This window comes from Sinohyriopsis cumingii, chromosome 11 (genome assembly GCF_028554795.1).
Source record: "Sinohyriopsis cumingii isolate HCF-2022 chromosome 11, ASM2855479v2, whole genome shotgun sequence".
NCBI lineage: Eukaryota > Metazoa > Mollusca > Bivalvia > Unionida > Unionidae > Sinohyriopsis > Sinohyriopsis cumingii.
Genome location: NC_142971.1, coordinates 83,279,750 through 83,299,322, shown reverse-complemented (window position 1 = coordinate 83,299,322; position 19,573 = coordinate 83,279,750). Strand labels below are relative to the sequence as shown.

Below are 19,573 nucleotides of genomic sequence, written 5' to 3'. Positions count from 1 at the left end.
TTATTTGATTTTTTTTTTTTTTTTTGCATTTAAGAATACTGGAAATTGTATTTGTAGATAAGAATACTGGGACTTTATTTTACACTTAGAATGTTGGAAGTGTTATGTATACCTATGGATGCCGGGAAGTTTATTTGTGCTCAGGAATACTTTGGTTTGTATTTTTTAATAAGAAGGTTGGGAGTTTTTTTGCAACTAAAATTACTGGGAGTTTTATTTATATTAAAAAAATACTGGTAGTTTTCTTTGTACTGAAGACACATGGGAGTTTTATCCAACAGGCGCACACAAACACAGACACAGACGCTTGATAGGCAATATAGTGACGAGGCAAGGAAAGAAAGATGTCTTGCCTAGAGACGCCCATCTTATCTATGCTGATCTGGGCAGTATTGAAACCGAGGCTTTAGACATTCGATCCCGGCATGCTTACCAGTGAACGACTGCGACTCAAGTAACATGTCGGCTGTGTCACAACAATATGTTTTAACCCGAATAAAACGTTTATCCAGTTGCGAGGAGTGAATTACTAAATTTTTCATTGAACAAATGAGCGAAGTCCTAAATCTGTCATCGTGCACATGAACCGATATATTGGTTTCTAGGTTGTTTGCCTGACTCATACTTTAACGAAACCATCGTACACACTGACTTGCCCGTGCATTATAGGACGGGATATTTAGTTGAATATTGTTCGCTTTTGTAAGCATTTTATTCAAGGCTGTATATGGTAATATATAATCCATTATTTCTAAGTAGTAAATAAGCAATGAAAATAGTTAAATATAGTCGGTGTGTGTAGTTGATCTCCTGCACTCGTCACTACAACAAACCATTTTTTTCAGGACACGAGGCGTGCCCTTTTAACAATATATCCATTCAGTGGAAGATAAACAGATCTTCGCATTAGAAATCTTTGGGAACCTTGAGGAAACGATATCCTAAAAAGTCTGAAGTCGTACTCAAAGAATAATATCTACAACACTCTTACGCGGAGAGAGAGAGAGAGAGAGAGAGAGAGAGAGAGAGTCATATTGGGTTATACTTGACGTCGTGGGAGACAATCGATCACAGATCAATACGGATAATATCTCTACTGATAATTTCCCCTGTCCTAATGTGCACAGATACAGTGCGTCATGATAAGAAATATTTCCTAATCAATTCAAAATTTAATTTACAAAGCTAAGCTAATTTCTGGCCATTGTTTATGAACATGCATACATTTGTATAGACGATGTAGCATCGGTTGTTTGTTACCAAGTCTCTATTTTCATAGTATCAGCAAACTCATTCCGTCGACTGGATTCGACTATTGCGTAGCATACAAATACTTTCGTGTGTGTGTGTGTGTGTGTGTGTATGTGTGTGTGTGTGTGTGTGTGTGTGTGTGTGTGTGTGAGAGAGAGAGAGAGAGGAGGAATAATGATCTGGGGGAAGTGTGTCATTGTTTTACCTGTGTGCTACGTATTGTCTTTTAGAAACGTTTATCGAACATTATCCTAAAGTTGAGATTAAAGTGGTTGTCCTCAGATCAAAATGGTGTAATGTTGCAGGGACCTGAAGTAAAATTGATAAAGCATGTCTCAGTATCGAAAGTTCTCAGACATTAAGTGGCTCGGAGTTAGGATAGTTTGCTGACTTCATCCGAGTCTTACAATAATTCCGTGTTCTCTTTTTGGTCATATTTTGTCTTTTTCCTTATAATTCTATCCGCCACTTCTGTCCGAGGACATTCCAAAAGGGTGTTATATCATTCTTTAACTTTTTATCAAGGAGAGGCGAAGATGTGGTATGGAGGATATCATTCGAAATTAAGAGAGTTTCGTAAGTTATTTATAGTTTAGGCTTGCTATAATTTAAAATCTTAAAACCATTTTTATTTTAACCTATAAGGTAGTATTATTGAATAAAACAAACACTACTCAGTTTGCTTAGCACTGCAGACAACGCATAATAAGGGCTATAAAAAAAGCCTGACTATAGCAAACCGTTTTTTTTGTACCCCCACTGATTTCAATAACGAAAACCTTTAATGTGATAAAATGTGCAAGGAACATAGTCAGTTCATTCATTGATTTATAATTTCTAACCTGACTCTGAGCACGGTTGCCATAACACCGTCGTCTTCTGCGTATTTCATGCTTAACCTAAGATTTCAATATAATAGACAGACATGCTCGAGATCCATTTCCAGTTCCTGGACAAATCCATTTTCAGCAAAGGGGTGCTGTTCACTACTACAGATGTAAATAGATATGTCGTCTGCTTCCGATATTTACCATGTCGAATCAACCAAAAGAAAAGAAGGACAACAAAATATTTGCCTTTCGCGTGGATTTAACAAGCGGTTTAATTTCTGTGTTACTGTCTGCAAAGGGATACCATTCCAAGCTCAACGTTATGGTAATTTACGGAATTATCCGGCAGTTATCGAATAGATCGAAATACGTCATTATATTGTCTCATGGAAATAAACTATCCCATAGCGTGCGCAATATGGCGCCCTGTTAGTATGGAAAGTCCGATAAACATGAAAGGTGCAGAGAATGCCAGTATTATTGCCATTTTGGTTACAGTCAGTTATACATTATAAATCAATGATTCAATTGACTTAGCTCTGTGCGCTTTTTATCACATTAAACGTTTTCGTTATTGAAATCGGTAGGGGGGTACAAACAAACGGGGATGTATAGTCAGACCGTAAGGCTTCCTAATGACGTGGATTATATTAAATCGATTTGACAATGTATTGAATATTTAGATTATGATATCTTCGTCGTATGCAAAACTTAATTAAACCATATGTATATCAATTTAATATCTTCCTCCATCAAATTCGATGTAATATATCGTGAATTTTATATTATATTACTACCTGTTAAGACCTTTAAACATTATTTATATCCTTTAATTTTAAAATGATAATGAGTGCTTATACAAAGGGATCATTAATAAGTAATAAACAGGAAAAATGAACAATGTTCTTGACATCTAAACACCTTGATGTGATTGTTTTAAATCCCCCCCACACACACACTTTTTTAAAATTTCGATGAGGGGGTGTTAGAGTATTTTCTATTCATTCGAGGTGTGATCTTGTGAACAAGTCGTAATAAAGTTAGTTTGAATATAAACTGTTCATGTATAATGACCAATAGGAAACACATAAGCTTGTGTTTCAAGAATCTAACATTAAATGTCAACATTATTATGACCCAGCAAAAAGGACTGTAGTTTCCGCGCACTGTTGGGTTGGTGGTTAACCTGAGTTTCACCGTTTTCCCCCACACGAAACGTGATAGACGAGGACAAAAATAAAGCATGCTGAATTAGGTTTCAAACACTCAGAGGTTTAGGTCACTTTGAAACAAGTCGATAATGTACCTATCAACATACCTTTGAAACAAGTCGATAATGTACCTATCAACATGCCTTTGGAACAGGCCGATAATGTACCTATCAACATATATTTGAAACAAGCCGATAATGTACGTATCAACATACTTTTGAAACAGGTCGATAATGTACCTATTAATATACATTTGAAACAGGCCGATAATGTACCTATCAGCATACCTTTGAAACAAGTCGATAATGTACCTCTCAACATACCTTTGAAACAGGCAGATAACGTACCTATAAACATACCTTTGAAACAAGCTGATAATGTACCTATCAAAATACCTTTGAAATAGGCCGATAACGTACCTATCAACATACCTTTGAAACAAGTCGATAATGTACCTATCAACATACCTTTGAAACCGGCCGATAATGTACCTATCAAAATACTTTTGAAACAGGCCGATAACGTACCTATCAACATACATTTGAAACAGGCCGATAATGTACCTATCAAAATACCTTTGAAACAGGCCGATAATGTACCTCTCAACATACCTTTGAAACAGGCCGATAATGTACCTATCAACATACCTTTTAGCAATGAGCATTATTTGTCAGACGTTACATCGTGAATAAATCGCTAACAAATCAATTTTAGAATCATGTGTGAAGAGATAATGTATTGTGTGCTTAACCTTTGTCCGTGATTAAAGTAGAGTATAGTGTTGGCCTACCTGATTTTTGTCCTGTTTTTTTAAAAGATATTTACTAAAGCTGAGTTAGAGACATAGCCGTATTTACGAGTTTACTATGTTCTGGTAGCGAACTTGCGTTGACAATATGTTGGAAATTTCTATTAGTTTTTCTGATAGTGCTATTTTTACATGGGTCAACTGTGGATGTTTATAAAGAGGTTTTTGTAAACAAAGTATTCATTCCTGTTTAACACAAACACACACACACACACACACACACACACACATATATATATATATATATATATATATATATATATATATATATATATATATATATATATATATATATATATATATATATATTGAGAATCTATTATCAGAGTTTGCGGTTGTGTTCAGATATAATTTGAGAGGAATTAGTTATTCAAATGATCAAATGATTTCATTGGAATTGAAAATTGCTTATTGACATTTTGGATTAAAATACTACTTTGAGATTATTGAGGTATATTTCAAAGATATACTGCATTATATAATTGTGGTACATTAGGACACTGAAGGTTTTTGGTACATCAGCGCATTCAAGATTATTTAAATTAGTTTTGAACATTCTATTCTTTTGGTCATGCGATCAAATATTTAGGATTATTTGAGATTTAATTCACAATGCTCAGGGAACGAATATTCGATCGCCAAATTAGCATTTCTGTATAACTTGTAAATAGCCATATTCTTTGAGCGTAAACACTTTAAACTTGAAACCGGAAATATTTTAAAGGTATCATGAAACGCATGTTTTTGAACTATAAATGGAAGTTATTGGTTTACTTCAAACATGAAAATTTTCTTTTATGTAGTCTAAATGTTAATGTTTAGGAAAAGTATAAATCCTTTTGTCTTTTTGCATATTATCGCACAAATAGAAAAAATCAATAACAACATCAACGGAAATCAATGACTGACTGTTGTATTTCCTCAATGTCACCTAGACCACTTATCAGCAAAACATAATAATGAAGTGAAAACGAAATGTTTGATGATTTTCTCAAGTTTGAGGAATTACTCAGCTCCTTTTATTAACATAAATATAAACATATATGTTTACAGGTGTTAAATTCTAAAACTAAAAAGTGATGTTGCAACCTTTCCACTATCAATATCTCTAACGATTTTTTTATATATTGCCCGAAATATAGTGAGGTAACTTAAAACTTCAGACTGCGGAGATACTTGAGAATTTGAGTGAAACTGGGCCAGATGCATCAATTGTGTTATAACCTAATTAAAAGTTACATCTTGAAATATTGTTATTCCTAAGATAGCCTCGAGGTGAATGGGTGCCAATTTAGGTTTCTTTGAAAATCTGGCATCATTGTAATATAAACTATTGTTACAAGCCAGGAGTATTTTCTTGACCGAGCGGTGTCAGACCCTAGGCACGATTCTCCGCTAGACGTTATAAGTTTGCCCTAAATTTCCAAAGACTTCCAAACAACTTCAAATGTAAATTAGAAAGCCCGACGTGTCCGTTCTGTGCATAAGTTTTACTCAAATCAATGAAAAACCACATATCTCAGAACCTGCCAAATATCTATCAACCACACATCTGCATGGTTTCTCTTCCTTAGGTTTCCGTACCGCCAGCAGTTCACGCCGTAGAAAATATACAACTATCCCCTAACACAATGAACTATTTTAACTATGCCACTTTAGGCCAGTAAAATATGGTTTCCAGGCACATTTCGCCAGTACAACTGCATTACATTTGCCACTATGGCGACATAAACGGTATCTTCTGAGTCCCTTCTTATTTATTCCTTTGTGTAATTTACCGGTTTCCTACCGTAAATACTGCCACTGCAGTCAAACCACCAATGTATACCACTAGATTTTAATAGGGACTATGGTACGACATGGTCATTCATTCGGTTTTGATCTGAATTCACTACTAGTGAACCATGGCGTTTGCTCCTAGTAATTGTCTAATTATTTCGGACTAAGGAATATTTCCATTGCACAGAATTCCAATAATCGGACAAGTAATCACAAAAATCTAAGAATTCCTAAAACGGGGCGATATAACCAAATGCGCATATTCCAAATTTAGTACACTATTAATATTCATGAACGTAATGAATCACGATTAGGCGTGTACATATAATTAAACATATTATGGGATGTTGATTAATTGTGTTGATTAATTGAATAACATCCCAGATGAACATTGAAGCGTGCAGTTACTGAGACAATTCAACGGAAATCAAATAGTCTATGTGATTCAGTTGACGTATTTGAATTCTGTGGAAACAAAAATTAATCAAAACGACATATCTTAGATGTCGACGAACGCCGTTAGTGCAAGATTTGAAGCAAATCAGTACAATTTGGGGAAGTTATTTAAATATTGCTTTATTTAAAAACTGACTTGACTTGTAGGAAAAATGTCGGCATAAATCCAATTAAGAAGATGATTGCAAGATTAAAATGAGAGAGAGAGAGAGAGAGAGAGATTATAGGGAGCGCACTCCTGAAGTAAGAGATCAATCCGATCAACACTGATTGGTATCCTGAGTGTAATATAAGAATCTCACATCATTGTATAGATTAGGAAATAATCCATGTTTTCTGTATCATCTATTTAAAAACCAATACACAAATATTTGCTAAAAGCTATGTCTGCTCGCTCCCTCGTGCGTTGTTACGTAAAACACTATAGTCTGCCATATCTAGACTGGTATCATGTTTACTTTTGAGTATGTAATTTAGTTAGTGCAAACAATAATAAATGAATGTTCAGTAGAACTCTTTACATTTTGTATGTAAGCTATTGAGTGACGGGAGCGATAAAGCAGAAGAGTCTATTATCTGTGCTCCCTCAATGGATATTCATAACGCCACTGTACTAAAACCCTGTCCCTTAGAAGTTCAGTGAAAGCCGAGTGATTTCGTTTATATCTAGTCGGGCTGAACAGAAATATCTCATTCTTCTGCCGCTGTGCTTGGAATTTAAACGGAGTTCAACTCAACTGGATTTAACAATTTGATATGAAGAAATAATCAAAGACAGAACGCTTGTCTTTCTGGAATCAGAAACTTGGATTTTATGTCATGGCACAAACTATGACTTACGGCGCTGAGAAACGCCAGGGAAAGAGAATATGGATTCAGGTAAATGGGGCAAAAGGCAAGAGAAGATACCCCGCATGTTACAATCGCCATGATTTTCCTTCCTTTGATTCGTTTGTGAGCGATTATCTCACGCAGCATGTTCCATCAGAGAAGGGTGGGTGTTATCGGAAGATCATGACCCCAGATGGTGGCACCCCTTTGGCCAATCTTGATGACCTGGAGGAAGGGAAAACTTATATAGTTGCTACCAAGAGCGAGCCCTTTCATAAACTAAGGTATTTAATTCACTTTTATAATTTTAAGTGGCATGATCGATAGTATGCATATTTTCAGTGGGCAGGTTATATTTCAGACTGTGAAAAAGAGTTGATAGATTGCTTGTATATTTGTAAGGGTTAATTTGAAATGTATTCATGTTATTGATTTGAAGATTAAATACCTAAAAAGAGTGTGTTTATAAATGCTGGATTCAGTAACCTTTGTTTTGCTTTATTTGCATTTCATAATTTAATTTCCATCAGTCAGTCTAAACCATAACTACCTATTGAGGGGTATACTATATAGATCTCTCTACACACACAAACTCACACACGAACGCATGAACGCAAGCATTCACACGATGTAACATGGAAGTCTAGAAATTTGGTAGTATATAGTCCAATCTTCAGCACAGTGGTATATTTATATATTAAGGTGTCATGTATACAATTTAAATACATACAGCTGCAGACACTTAAGGTCATTGTTACAAGTTTTATCTTTGCACACATGTTTAAAGAACCGGTATTCTGTAATAGCAAGAACGGAAGGTCTGCGTTGTTTTGTGTTGTTTTTTTTTTGTGTTGTTTTTTCTGTTCTTTCTTTTTTAAATAGTCACTTGCTTACGTTCATGTTACCATTTTTATTCTTCGGTTTTTCCTATGTTTTTAAATACCTTTGTCTTTATGTTATCGTTTAGAGTTTTCAGAAAACTAGTTATATCAGCTATAACAAAGGCTTAGCTGTAACTCTGCGATCTGTTTGATAATATACATTAAAATTATAGTGTGTCTTTTGGCACAGTCCAACCCCTTAAAGGTAAGACATACAGAATACACAACTAGTCTTTCTCACCCTCTAATGTAACGAATCAGATTACAATCAAAAGGCATTCAAGATAACTAGTCTCTGTATGTAGAGTGACTGAGAATATACTGCGGTGTTCATGGTTATTGTTAACCAATACTATTTCTTTCTTGACATGTGGGAAATGTTATTTAAAATACAAATCTTCAAATTTTGTTACGAATATGAGCCCAGAATGTTATATTGATTATAAGTACTTTTTATATTATGCTACCATATTTCTGGCTAATTTCTGTCAGTATCATATTGATAAAAGCTTATAATCAACACTGCCGAACAGTTGTGTTTACATTAACCGCGTTGTTGCTAAGGAAGAAAGGTCATGGGGTTATAGCTGTCACTGATATGTATCCCACAATTCAGCTCGTACAATGGCGCTGAAACTGAACGTTTATCGTAGTAACGCATAATCTGAAGCAAAGAAAAAATAAAAAAAGTTAGCATGCAGAGCTGACTGATTGTCATGCAGCTAAAAGAGGACATATAGATATTCGGTGTCAACCTACTTGTTGCTTCTCCAGCGATTATGGCAGAGTCTCAGTCGCCACGGAATATAATTCCTATTGAACTCCGTGGTCTAAAACGCAGCCCCAACTGCACTTTTTACCGAAATGGAGATGTATTTTTTCCGGGGGAAAGATTATGTATTAACAAGAAGCAGTATCCAACATTGGATTCTGTTAAAGACTTTTTAACTAATCGCATTTTGGAAAAGAGAGGAAAACCAGGTTATATTAGGGGTATTTTCACACCTCGTCATGGTACTCGTGTTGTCAATCTTGACCAATTGCAAGATAATGGACAGTATGTAGCCGCAGTGAATGACGTGTACCAACCATTACAGTAAGTGTCTGTGCTATGCAGGTATTTCCTAACAACATTTCCTCATAATTTTTGTTTTCTTATTTATTTGCTTGTTTATATATTAAAAGATAAGAATGGCAGACCGAGTGAGTTTATGTCGAACACTATCTGTTACACTTGTTCCTATATTTTGCAGTCATAACTTGCAAACTAACAGGATATATATATATATATATATATATATATATATATATATATATATATATATATATATATATATATATATATATATATATATCCTTGGAAAAGTACAGTGTATTAACAACTTATTAAACAGTTGTCTTGATGCTTTTATCCCATGTGACTGTCATTGCCATCATTTTCTTTGCAGCATTGCTCAGCCAGAGATTGATTGGAATGCACGCCGGTTCAATAAGTTTTTAACTTGGCACTGACTTGTGCAAAAATATGCATCTTACTGAACAGAGAATTTGTTATACTTATTATTATTATTATTATTATTATTATTTATCAGTGGATTCAGGCCTGTTTTATGTGACATTCAGCATGATTGAAAAAAAGTTGTATGACTATATTACTTGCCAGCATGAATGGATGGTCTTTTTTAAATATCCGTTTCCTGTGTATTGTACAAGTATTAAAATTATTGACTGCTCTCTGGCACAAATATCCTTAACTAAGACCAAATGTACTGTATGCTATCTAATGCATGCACTCAGTTCTTTGAAAAGTATCATTTAGGTAAATTTAATAAATTAAAGTTTGATAATCACAATAAGAGCACCAGTTCTGCAATAAACAATGTCCTCATCATGTATAATAGACGAGTTAGCCCTTGCCTATGCGAAGAGATCTCTAATTTGAAGGTTCTTTCACTCCCTTATCAAGGCATTATTTGTAAAATCTGATTCTGAGACTGATTTAACCCGCACAGTTGAGTAGTAATGAAATAACTGGCCTGCTAGAGCTCTCTATAAGGTTTTGAAAAAAGTTAAGGACCAGAGTTTCACAGAACTGGGAGTCTAGTATAATGCAAAAACTGAATCAGATTTTGTGTTCAGAATCAGAAAATAGATATTCACAAAGCATAGATGTCAGGCATGCATGAAGGTAGTGTCTTGATATGGACACTGACTGTAACAGGGTTTTCTGACATGCCATGTAGTTTGTGTTTGGCAAGGACAATGTAACAGAGATCTTAGGCACACATTTATATTGTGTCATAGCAGGGACAATGTAACATAGGTCTTAGGCATGCATGAATGTTGTGTCATGGCTGGGACTTTGACTGTAATGGAGATCTCAGGCATGCATAGAAGTAATGTTATAGCAGGGACGCTCATTGCAGAGGTCTAAGGTATGAATGGTTGACCAGTCAGGTCGCTCAAAGCTGAGATCTCAGGTATGCATGGTTGTAGTGTTCCAGTCAGGTCACTCAAATTAGAGAGCTCTGCCATGTGTAATGATAGTGTCTCAGCAGGCTATGGAGAGCTCTAGCATTCACAGTTATAGTATCCTCAAAGATGCAACCCATGGGCCAGAGACTCATTAGTCTGGCCCACATACCATTAGTCTCAGATTTGTATGCTTATTATAGTTCATGATACATCTGGCACGAACAAAGTACTGTACATTTATATCAAATCTGACCTGCCATAGCAAAGGAGTTTGACACCCTTGATGTAGACTTTTGCAGCAGCAGCCCTCTCATGAGGTCTTTGAGGACTGAAATATGCAGTTAGATATGGATTGTACAATAAAACCTGTCTTGAGAAACCACTGCTAAGAAAGACTACCTGTCTTGAGAGACCACAGCTCAGAGAGACTACCCATCTTGAGAGACCATACTCTCCATGCACAGATTTATTAATTACATAGTATTATGACCTGTCATGAGAGACCAGAAGTTTTGAGAGATCATTTTTGTTTTGACAGAATGAGTGGTCTTTCAAGACAGATTCTACTGTATTTTTTATGTAAGTTTTGACATAAAAAAGGGTGTGCTCTAAGACAGGTTTTATGGCAAATATCTTGTTTATAAATTTGTAATGGAATGTTAGGAGTGAATTAAAATGTTAATGAAGAGGGATCAGTAAATATATCATCCTATATAGCAGTCCTTGTGGGTTTGAATCTCAGACTCTGCCAACATGGATATGTGAGAAAGCGATTCCTCTCTGGGTTTCCTGGTATCTTCTGCCAATTATGCTAGATGTCATGTGTAGCTTATGTGCTGGAAAATGGCGTTAAACCTATAACAGCCATTAATCCCATGTAACCGTAACAAGATTTTTTAAAATAATATGGATGTATCTCATCAGTTTATATCTTTGTAACAAGAATGAACTTGTGGAGGCAAATTATTTACGTTCATAAAATCATTTGTATCAGTTCAGCTTTCTTGATATATTCCAGTATCGAAAACTGTCACTGCTTGTTTTCTGGAAGGAATTATTTTTCCAATATGTTTCCATCCATGCTCACATTGGTATTTAGTTTCAATACAGACATTGTTTGTACTTAGGTGCTAATGTGTATTCTGGATTTTTATCATACCAGATTAATTCTAGAGTTCTGTACTGTGATATCTATAGTAGATATTGATTTAGTTCATTTTCATAAGCTCATTCCATAAAAGCTGACAAGTCGCCAGGTCTCCTCTTTGTGATAAGACCTTGGTCATTTAATTTTCTTGTATCATCTCACAGTAAGGACTTTTCGGTTGGCATGACAAGATTAGGAAATAAATCTGTCAGATTTGGTTTTGGTTGTGGCTTATTGCTAAATGTCAACCTACACACAAAGACATTTAGACTTTTCTAAAAGAACATTTACCTCAGGGGTGATTACAGTCCATTACTCATGTATTTATATAGAATATATAACATCTTGTAGCAAGGGCTTTCCTTTTCTTCCTTTCGACTTATGACACTGATCATTTGTACCCCAAAACGTGTGAACATCATTCCTAGGGTTATGTTATACCTGGAGATATGATTACCCGTATCCACAAACACACCTTGGGGATTAGGTTAATACGGCTTGCTCATGGATACAGTTAGAAAGAACTAGTTAGACTGAAGGTCATGGTAACATTGGATTACTTGGACACTCACTGTAGAGAGTTCCCTTGAGAATAATTAGTAAGGAAAATGTAATACTGATAATTGCTCTATGGTATGTAAGTTAGAGCTATTATAATCACTAATTATCATTTATAATTAGAGCTATTATATTACTAATTAGTCTCTTGTAAGTTCTTTTATCATAAAATACTAGAAATCAGTAGAGCATATTCAGCACAGAATACCTTGAATAAGGGACTCTGAATACATTTCTGTGTTCTTGACTTAAGGGTTGGAAGATACTGATTTATCTAGTACATATAATAGGAAATTAAGGGTATTGGGGCATCATTTATATCTTTCCAAATTATACAAGACAGGAGTGAATGTACATGAAAGAAAATCTGAAAATAGTTATGTAATTAATTATAGATATATGCCAGGTATCACCCCCACCCTTTCATGCCAGTCAGCACAGACACAGATGTCAACACACACTCATATGCACACACTTTAAAAAAACACATTTGTAAACACAACTGAGCATGCAGTAAAATGAATAGATACATGTTGTATCCAGTAGACAGAGTGTATACATTCTGTATCCAAAATAGAGTGTATACATTTTGTATCCAGTATACAGAGTGTATACATTTTGTATCCAGTATACAGAGTGTATACATTTTGTATCCAGTATACAGAGTGTATACATTTTGTATCCAGTAGACAGAGTGTATACATTTTGTATCCAGTATATAGAGTGTATACATTTTGTATGGAACATTTATCTAGTTTATCAGTTTTTGCTCCAATAAGCCATCAGAAATCAATGCAGATTTTGTGAGATAAACTATACATGGTATTACTCAGGTGACCTGTTTTGCCAGTCTTAAATGGAATGTTATCACATGTATGTCCTGGGCAGAGCTTTTGGCAAATGTAGTCCCTTTTGCTTTGGCCATGTTTCTGGTCCAGGGGCTCCTTACAGACTGTATATCTGTCCCAGTGATTATGTAGTAGATAGGGTCCATAACAGCTGGCTGTGTTAAGTACAGAACTGCTTTATAGCATGAATAATTGAAAACTCCTATGATTGTGTGATGGGGGCATGATGGTAGCGAAAACAATGCCATTGATTACATGCATGTGTTTTGGGGGCATCAGGTGGTAGAGAGAACAATGCCATTGATTGTGTGGAAGTGTGTTTGGGGCAGTGATGGTAGAGATAAACAATGCCAGTGTTTGTGTGCATGTGTGTTGGGGGCATTGGTGGTGTAGATAAACAATGCCAGTGTGTTGGGGATGGTGGTGGAGTAGATAAACAATGCCAGTGTGTTGGGGATGGTGGTGGAGTAGATAAACAATGCCAGTGTGTTGGGGATGGTGGTGGTGTAGATAAACAATGCCAGTGTGTTGGGGATGGTGGTGGTGTAGATAAACAATGCCAGTGTGTTGGGGATGGTGGTGGTGTAGATAAACAATGCCAGTGTGTTGGGGATGGTGGTGGAGTAGATAAACAATGCCAGTGTGTTGGGGATGGTGGTGGTGTAGATAAACAATGCCAGTGTGTTGGGGATGGTGGTGGTGTAGATAAACAATGCCAGTGTGTTGGGGATGGTGGTGGTGTAGATAAACAATGCCAGTGTGTTGGGGATGGTGGTGGAGTAGATAAACAATGCCAGTAAGACATAGGGCAATAACATGCAAGTTGTGGTCCATAACTGCAGACCTAGTTATGTACTAAAACTGGTCTAGCAAGAACTATACAAGATTTGATAATTGAATGTGTGTCAGTATGGAAGGTGGTAAGGGCAGTGAGAGAAAGTAGTCAACAGTCTCATGTATTGTAATAATTATTTGTGTTTTATTCTTTATGGTTTTTGTGTGTTCTGCAAGAAAAAATGTTTTAAGAAAGGATAAAAAGCTATAATACTTTGCTCTATGTTGTTTCTTTTCAACTTGTGTATTCATATATTTGATAGACCAAGCATAGTGGTGTGTAATTTTGTCCATGGGGTCCATTGCATGACTGTGTTATACCCAGTATCATGTTATAATGGTGTGTGTTATAATGAGAGAGAATTGTATGTGACTGCATGCTTCCATTGTCAGAATGCTATAGAGACTTCTGTTGGGTCTTCAGGCCATGTGGCTTTTGTAGGATACATAACAAAGAAGAGTATGACAGCAATATGGATTGTACAGTTTGTAACAGTGTGATGGCATGGATTTTACAGTTTGTAACATCGTGATGGCATGGATTGTACATTTTATAACTTGATTCCAGTTGGTTGATTTTAACTTGGAAATGAATCTTGGTTTGGTAACTAGCTCTTGTTTCATTTAAAGGGTCTGCACCAATTACTGCTTGGCACCAATTACTGCTTGGCACCAATTACTGCATGGCACTAGTCACTTCCTGGGACAAGTTATTGCATGACTTTCAGTAGTTCTTAGTTCTATGTAGTATTTTTGTTTGCTGCTGGCACATGTGTGCCCTGTGTTATGTATTAATATTTCAGCTGCACAGAGTCAGTAATAAGTCTGTGTTGTGTATCTAGTTTATGACCTTTGGAAACAGTTAATGATTCTACACAGTTTATTATGTTATCTTTCATGTAATGTACCAATGGCAGTTTTCAAGAATTCCTGTCACACCCCAACATGGGATACTACTTTCCTGCTTGTGTTGCATAGGCTTATACTGTCTTTTAAGGATCTAAATTTTCAGTGTTGACATTTTTAAGTGCTGAATTTTAGCTGGAATTTGTGTGTGTTTGTCTGCAAACAATGATGGTAATTTATTTTAAGGTAAACCTTGCAAAGTTAAGTACCTCTTGATAGTTTTCGAGTCACACATTTAAAAATTACAGTAGTTTTAGTTGTATAAAGCAATAAAATTAACATGCAATGGAGATATTTCTTATCACCTACTAAGAAAGTAACATTCTTGGCTGTAAATCCGTCATTCCATGTTCAGACTTGTCACCTGTATTGAATGAAGCAGACGTAATTCTAAAAATTATATTTTCCTGTACAATGATGGGGCAAGATTTCAGAAGAAAAAGAAAGTTTTTTTAAAATATAAATTGCTTAAAGATTGCCATTATATTAGTATAACAGTAGATAATCATTGGCATCTTAATAAATCCCTCCATAGACAAATTGGATGCTTGATTGTAGGATTTGTGCTTATTTGTAAGGTAATGCATGAAAAATTCAACCAAACTTACACAGTATGAACACTGTTAATTATATTTTCAAGCCTATCTTTAATTTTTATTAAATCCTGGAAATAATTGGAACATTCTCTCTGGTCTTTGGAATGGTAGTGACAGTTTAGGTGTAAAGATTTTCACTCAGATTTTTTTATTCTTGAAAAAATGCTGGAAGTGTGTGGGATAGGTGGCAGAAGATGTGATTTTGGTTGATTGCAAATGACTTTTGCATTTATTATGGCTGACATGTTCAGTATACATGAATTTGTAGTTATTGTTACACGTTCGGGCTGAGTTTTTGACTGGTTTGATTCTTACATGTTCGGGCCGAGTTTGACTGGTTTGACACTGTTCACTTTTGTGACATCAGCTGTACTCAAACATCAGAATTTCATATGCTGCTTGGGTACTGAGTTTTAATACACCCACCAGAAGGCTGACCAAATCTTGTTATAACATTTGATTATGAACAGAAAATTAAATTTACACCCTGTACCTTTACCAGACTTAGTGGATAACATGTAGTATGGGACCAAAAGGTAAAGGGTCAAGGTCACTACAGAAAAAAAGAAACAATGTTTTCTTTACAGTAGGTTTTGTTTCATATAACAGATCTTTACTAAAGTTGATAATGGTTTGCAGTTTGAGTAAAGAAGAAGCATAGTGATTTGGGGATCTGAAAGAAGAAAAATGGTTTTCACATCAACTTTAGGACTAGTTCTAGCTGATGTGTTGTCTTCATTGTTTGTAGATGGTTTGTACCTACATTAATGAATAGGCCAAGTGATTTGGGTGTCAAAAGGTCAGTAAAGGTGATATTAAGTTTAGTATGGTTTACACAAACTAAGTATACAAGATTGCATACCATGGTCAAAGGTCAAAGTCTATGAGATTCCTTGGTTAATAAGTTCTATAGCCGGTGCCTATATATAATCTATCTGCAGAAGCAGATATATAATGTAGCATTCACAATGCTCTTTTTGCATATTTAATTAATAATTAATAGTAATTAATTGATTATGTGAGAGTAATGATAATGGAGCACTTGAATTTCAATACTTTGGCTCAGACCATTTCCTAATGGTCAGACAAATATTTGAACACTACAAAATAATATATTACCCCTATTTTCCATGTTTGGAAATCATAAGTGTTTGCTGTATATTCAGAAATCATGTTGGCTCTTTGTGGATCATTACAGTGTATTCTAGTCAAGTATTATCTTTTGTCTGGTTTTGCTAGTGTCAGCCTAATTATTGGCATAAAAGGTCAGACAGAAGTGTCAATCCAATGAAGCTAGCCAGTGCTAAATAAACAAAGCTAACAACTTGTCTAGATTACTAGGAAATGAAAACCATAATTGTCTGCTGATATGACTCTAGTCAATATCACATGCAGGATGACAGGACTTGAAGCTTAGAACATAAATCACTGAATTTATGGTCATTTTGCAGACTTCATCGGAAATTGCATTTTCTCAGATTTCCAAGACACTGTTGTTGATGTTGTTGCTGTAATAAAATGTATAGAGTATAGAAGAGCTGAATCTGTATTCTTCTAACCCAGGTTGGGACTTAAACTTGTATCTAGAACCTGATGGTCTGATTGGCTGACAAAGAGATCTTCTGTCTAGAACCGGAAGATCTGATTGGCTGACATAGATCTTATGTCTAGAACCTGATGGTTTGATTGGCTGGCATAGATATTATGTCTATAACCTGATGGCCTGATTGGCTGGCATAAAGCTTATGTCTAGAACCTGAAGGTCTGATTGGCTGACATAAATCTTATGTCTAGAACCTGATAGTCTGATTGGCTAACATAAAGCTTATGTCTAGAACCTGATAGATTGGCTAACATAAAACTTGCAAATTAAATGTCTTAAGTTTGTACTTTACGAATTTGACTGCTGTATACCAAATCTGAACTTTCGTTGGAGCTGCTCATTGGTCCAGAAATGTATGAATTTAGATCTGCCTAAATCTTGTCCATCTGTCTCCCTAAGACACATTATTCCCATGGTGTCGGCAGGACATAACCTTTAATGTTTTGATGTGCCATTACAAACCAGTCATTTCATCAGTTGATCAATGAACATTCATATGGTCCAGATGCTAATCTGGTAAAACAAGGTTGGATAAATCCAAAATATAGTTCATTTGTTTTGGCAACCTCAACATGAAATGTACATGTAATAATTAAGTAACCCAAGTACAGATGCAGACATAGAAAAAAACATGCAGATATATAAAATTCAAAGCCACCTGAGAAGATTGCTGTTTAAGTATGTGTTAGCATAAATAAACGGCATATATCTGCTGAGTACTTGCTACATGTTTTTACAGCCTGGCAGAATTTGCATTACTATTTACCAGTAGTTCTTTTCAATTGTTTGTAAGGTACACATGCCTGCCATTAAATTTTGTGCATAATTGTTATCATACACCCCCCAGGAAGAATATTTACTTGCACACAACTAAGGTTAGGCTGCATTATGCATGTGCACATGTATATACCTTTTTTAAAATTTTCTTAACCCACAGGTTAGGTTCATTTTCTAAGATATTATAATTTGGGCATTTATAGAGGTATTTGATATAGTTGGCTGCAGTTCAGTGTGCTGTTATTTCCTTGTTAATTAGAAGAATACAGCAAAACCTATCTTGAAAGACCACCACTATGAGAGACCACCAGTTCTGAGGGACCATGATTTTTGTCAGAAGGGACAGTTGTTGAAGACAGATTATACTGTAGTCTTTTTTGGGTGTGCCTTTTAATCTTTCCCTTGTGCAGTATTGTACATGTACCAGGCTTAACTTCTTTGTATTACCTTTATACACCATATTCATAATCAGTAACATACACCTAGCTTTGCCATCACATAATAGGTTGGCAGATCATGATCTGTTCTTTTATCACATAGCAGATTGGCAGATCATGGTCTGTTATTTACTTTGCATAATGGGTTGGCAGATCATGGTCTGTTAATTACTTTGCATAATGGATTGGCAGATCATGGTCTGTTATTTTGTTGACATAATGGGTTGGCAGATCATGGTCTGTTATTTACTTTGCATAATGGGTTGGCAGATCATGATCTGTTATTTTGTTGACATAATGGATTGGCAAATCATGGTCTGTTATTTTGTTGACATAATGGATTGGCAGATCATGGTCTGTTATTTTGTTGACATAATGAGTTGGCAGATCATGGTCTGTTATTTTGTTGACATAATGGGTTGGCAGATCATGGTCCGATCTTTTCATTTAGTAATGGTTTGACAGATAATGGTCTATTCTTGTTATCATTTAAAAGGTTGGCAGATCATATATTTTTCTTTTCATTGCATAATAGATTGAAAGATCTTGGTCTTTTCTTTTCATTACATAATGTGTTGGCAGATCGTATTCTATTCTTTTTATCACATAAAGTGTTGGAAGATCATGGTCAATTCTTTTTATCACATATTAGGTTAGCAGATTTTCATCTATTCTTTTTATCACAATAGGTTGACAGAAAATATTTTATTGCTTTATCACAATAGGTTGACAGATAATAGTCTGTTGTTTTCATTGCATAATGGGTTGATGGATCATTATCATTTTTTATTATTACATAATAGTTTTTCAGATCATGGTGTATGTTTTTCTCATAGAAGATCCATGTTTTCTGACTTTTGAGCTTAGCTCAGTTATCAAAATATTTTGGGAAATACATTATCATTCTGTAAAAAGAAAACTTGAATGAAAATCATACCAGTAAAAATTGTTTTGATTGGTACTTAAAAATAGTGTACCGCTTATTTCTTCAAATGTGAATATTTAATGTGATTGCAGTTTCAGATTCAAACTCAAACCTTTTGGTGATTATGCTGAATAAAGTGTTTATACAGGATGTGTTTTACATGAGATTGATTTACATTAAGGTTGAAACGGTTAGTAAATTCCTAAACTTGATACCTATAATATATTAAATGAACCGTAATGGGCTAATTGTAGTCACAAACTAGTGAAACCTGTGTTGCACTGGATGACTGATATATTTCCTGTTTGGTTTGCATGAGGTGTTGGTATATATTCCACCTTTAATTATGTTGTCATATTTTCTGTATCATCAGTGCTAATTAGTCTGATTTTCAGGATCAATTAATTGCAAATTTTACAA

General features: G+C 35.2%; 1 protein-coding gene across 15 annotated transcripts in view; it reads left to right on the top strand.

Moving 5' to 3' along the window:
* Nucleotides 1–19,573, top strand: part of LOC149788867 (doublecortin domain-containing protein 2-like) — a 185,992-nt gene that overhangs the window by 59,406 nt on the left and 107,013 nt on the right. For 8 of the 15 annotated variants that reach the window (XM_089974997.1, XM_089974992.1, XM_089974993.1 and 5 more), the window contains exon 1: nucleotides 8,676–9,143. The exons of 5 other annotated variants lie outside the window; for them this stretch is intronic. In XM_089974997.1, coding sequence (XP_089831123.1) covers nucleotides 8,827–9,143 — 317 coding nt within the window. In that variant the 5' untranslated portion in view covers nucleotides 8,676–8,826. Of the gene's footprint in view, nucleotides 1–6,886; nucleotides 7,451–8,675; nucleotides 9,144–19,573 lie in introns of those variants that run through there. 2 more of the 15 variants (XM_089974987.1, XM_089974991.1) reach the window with 1 other exon arrangement.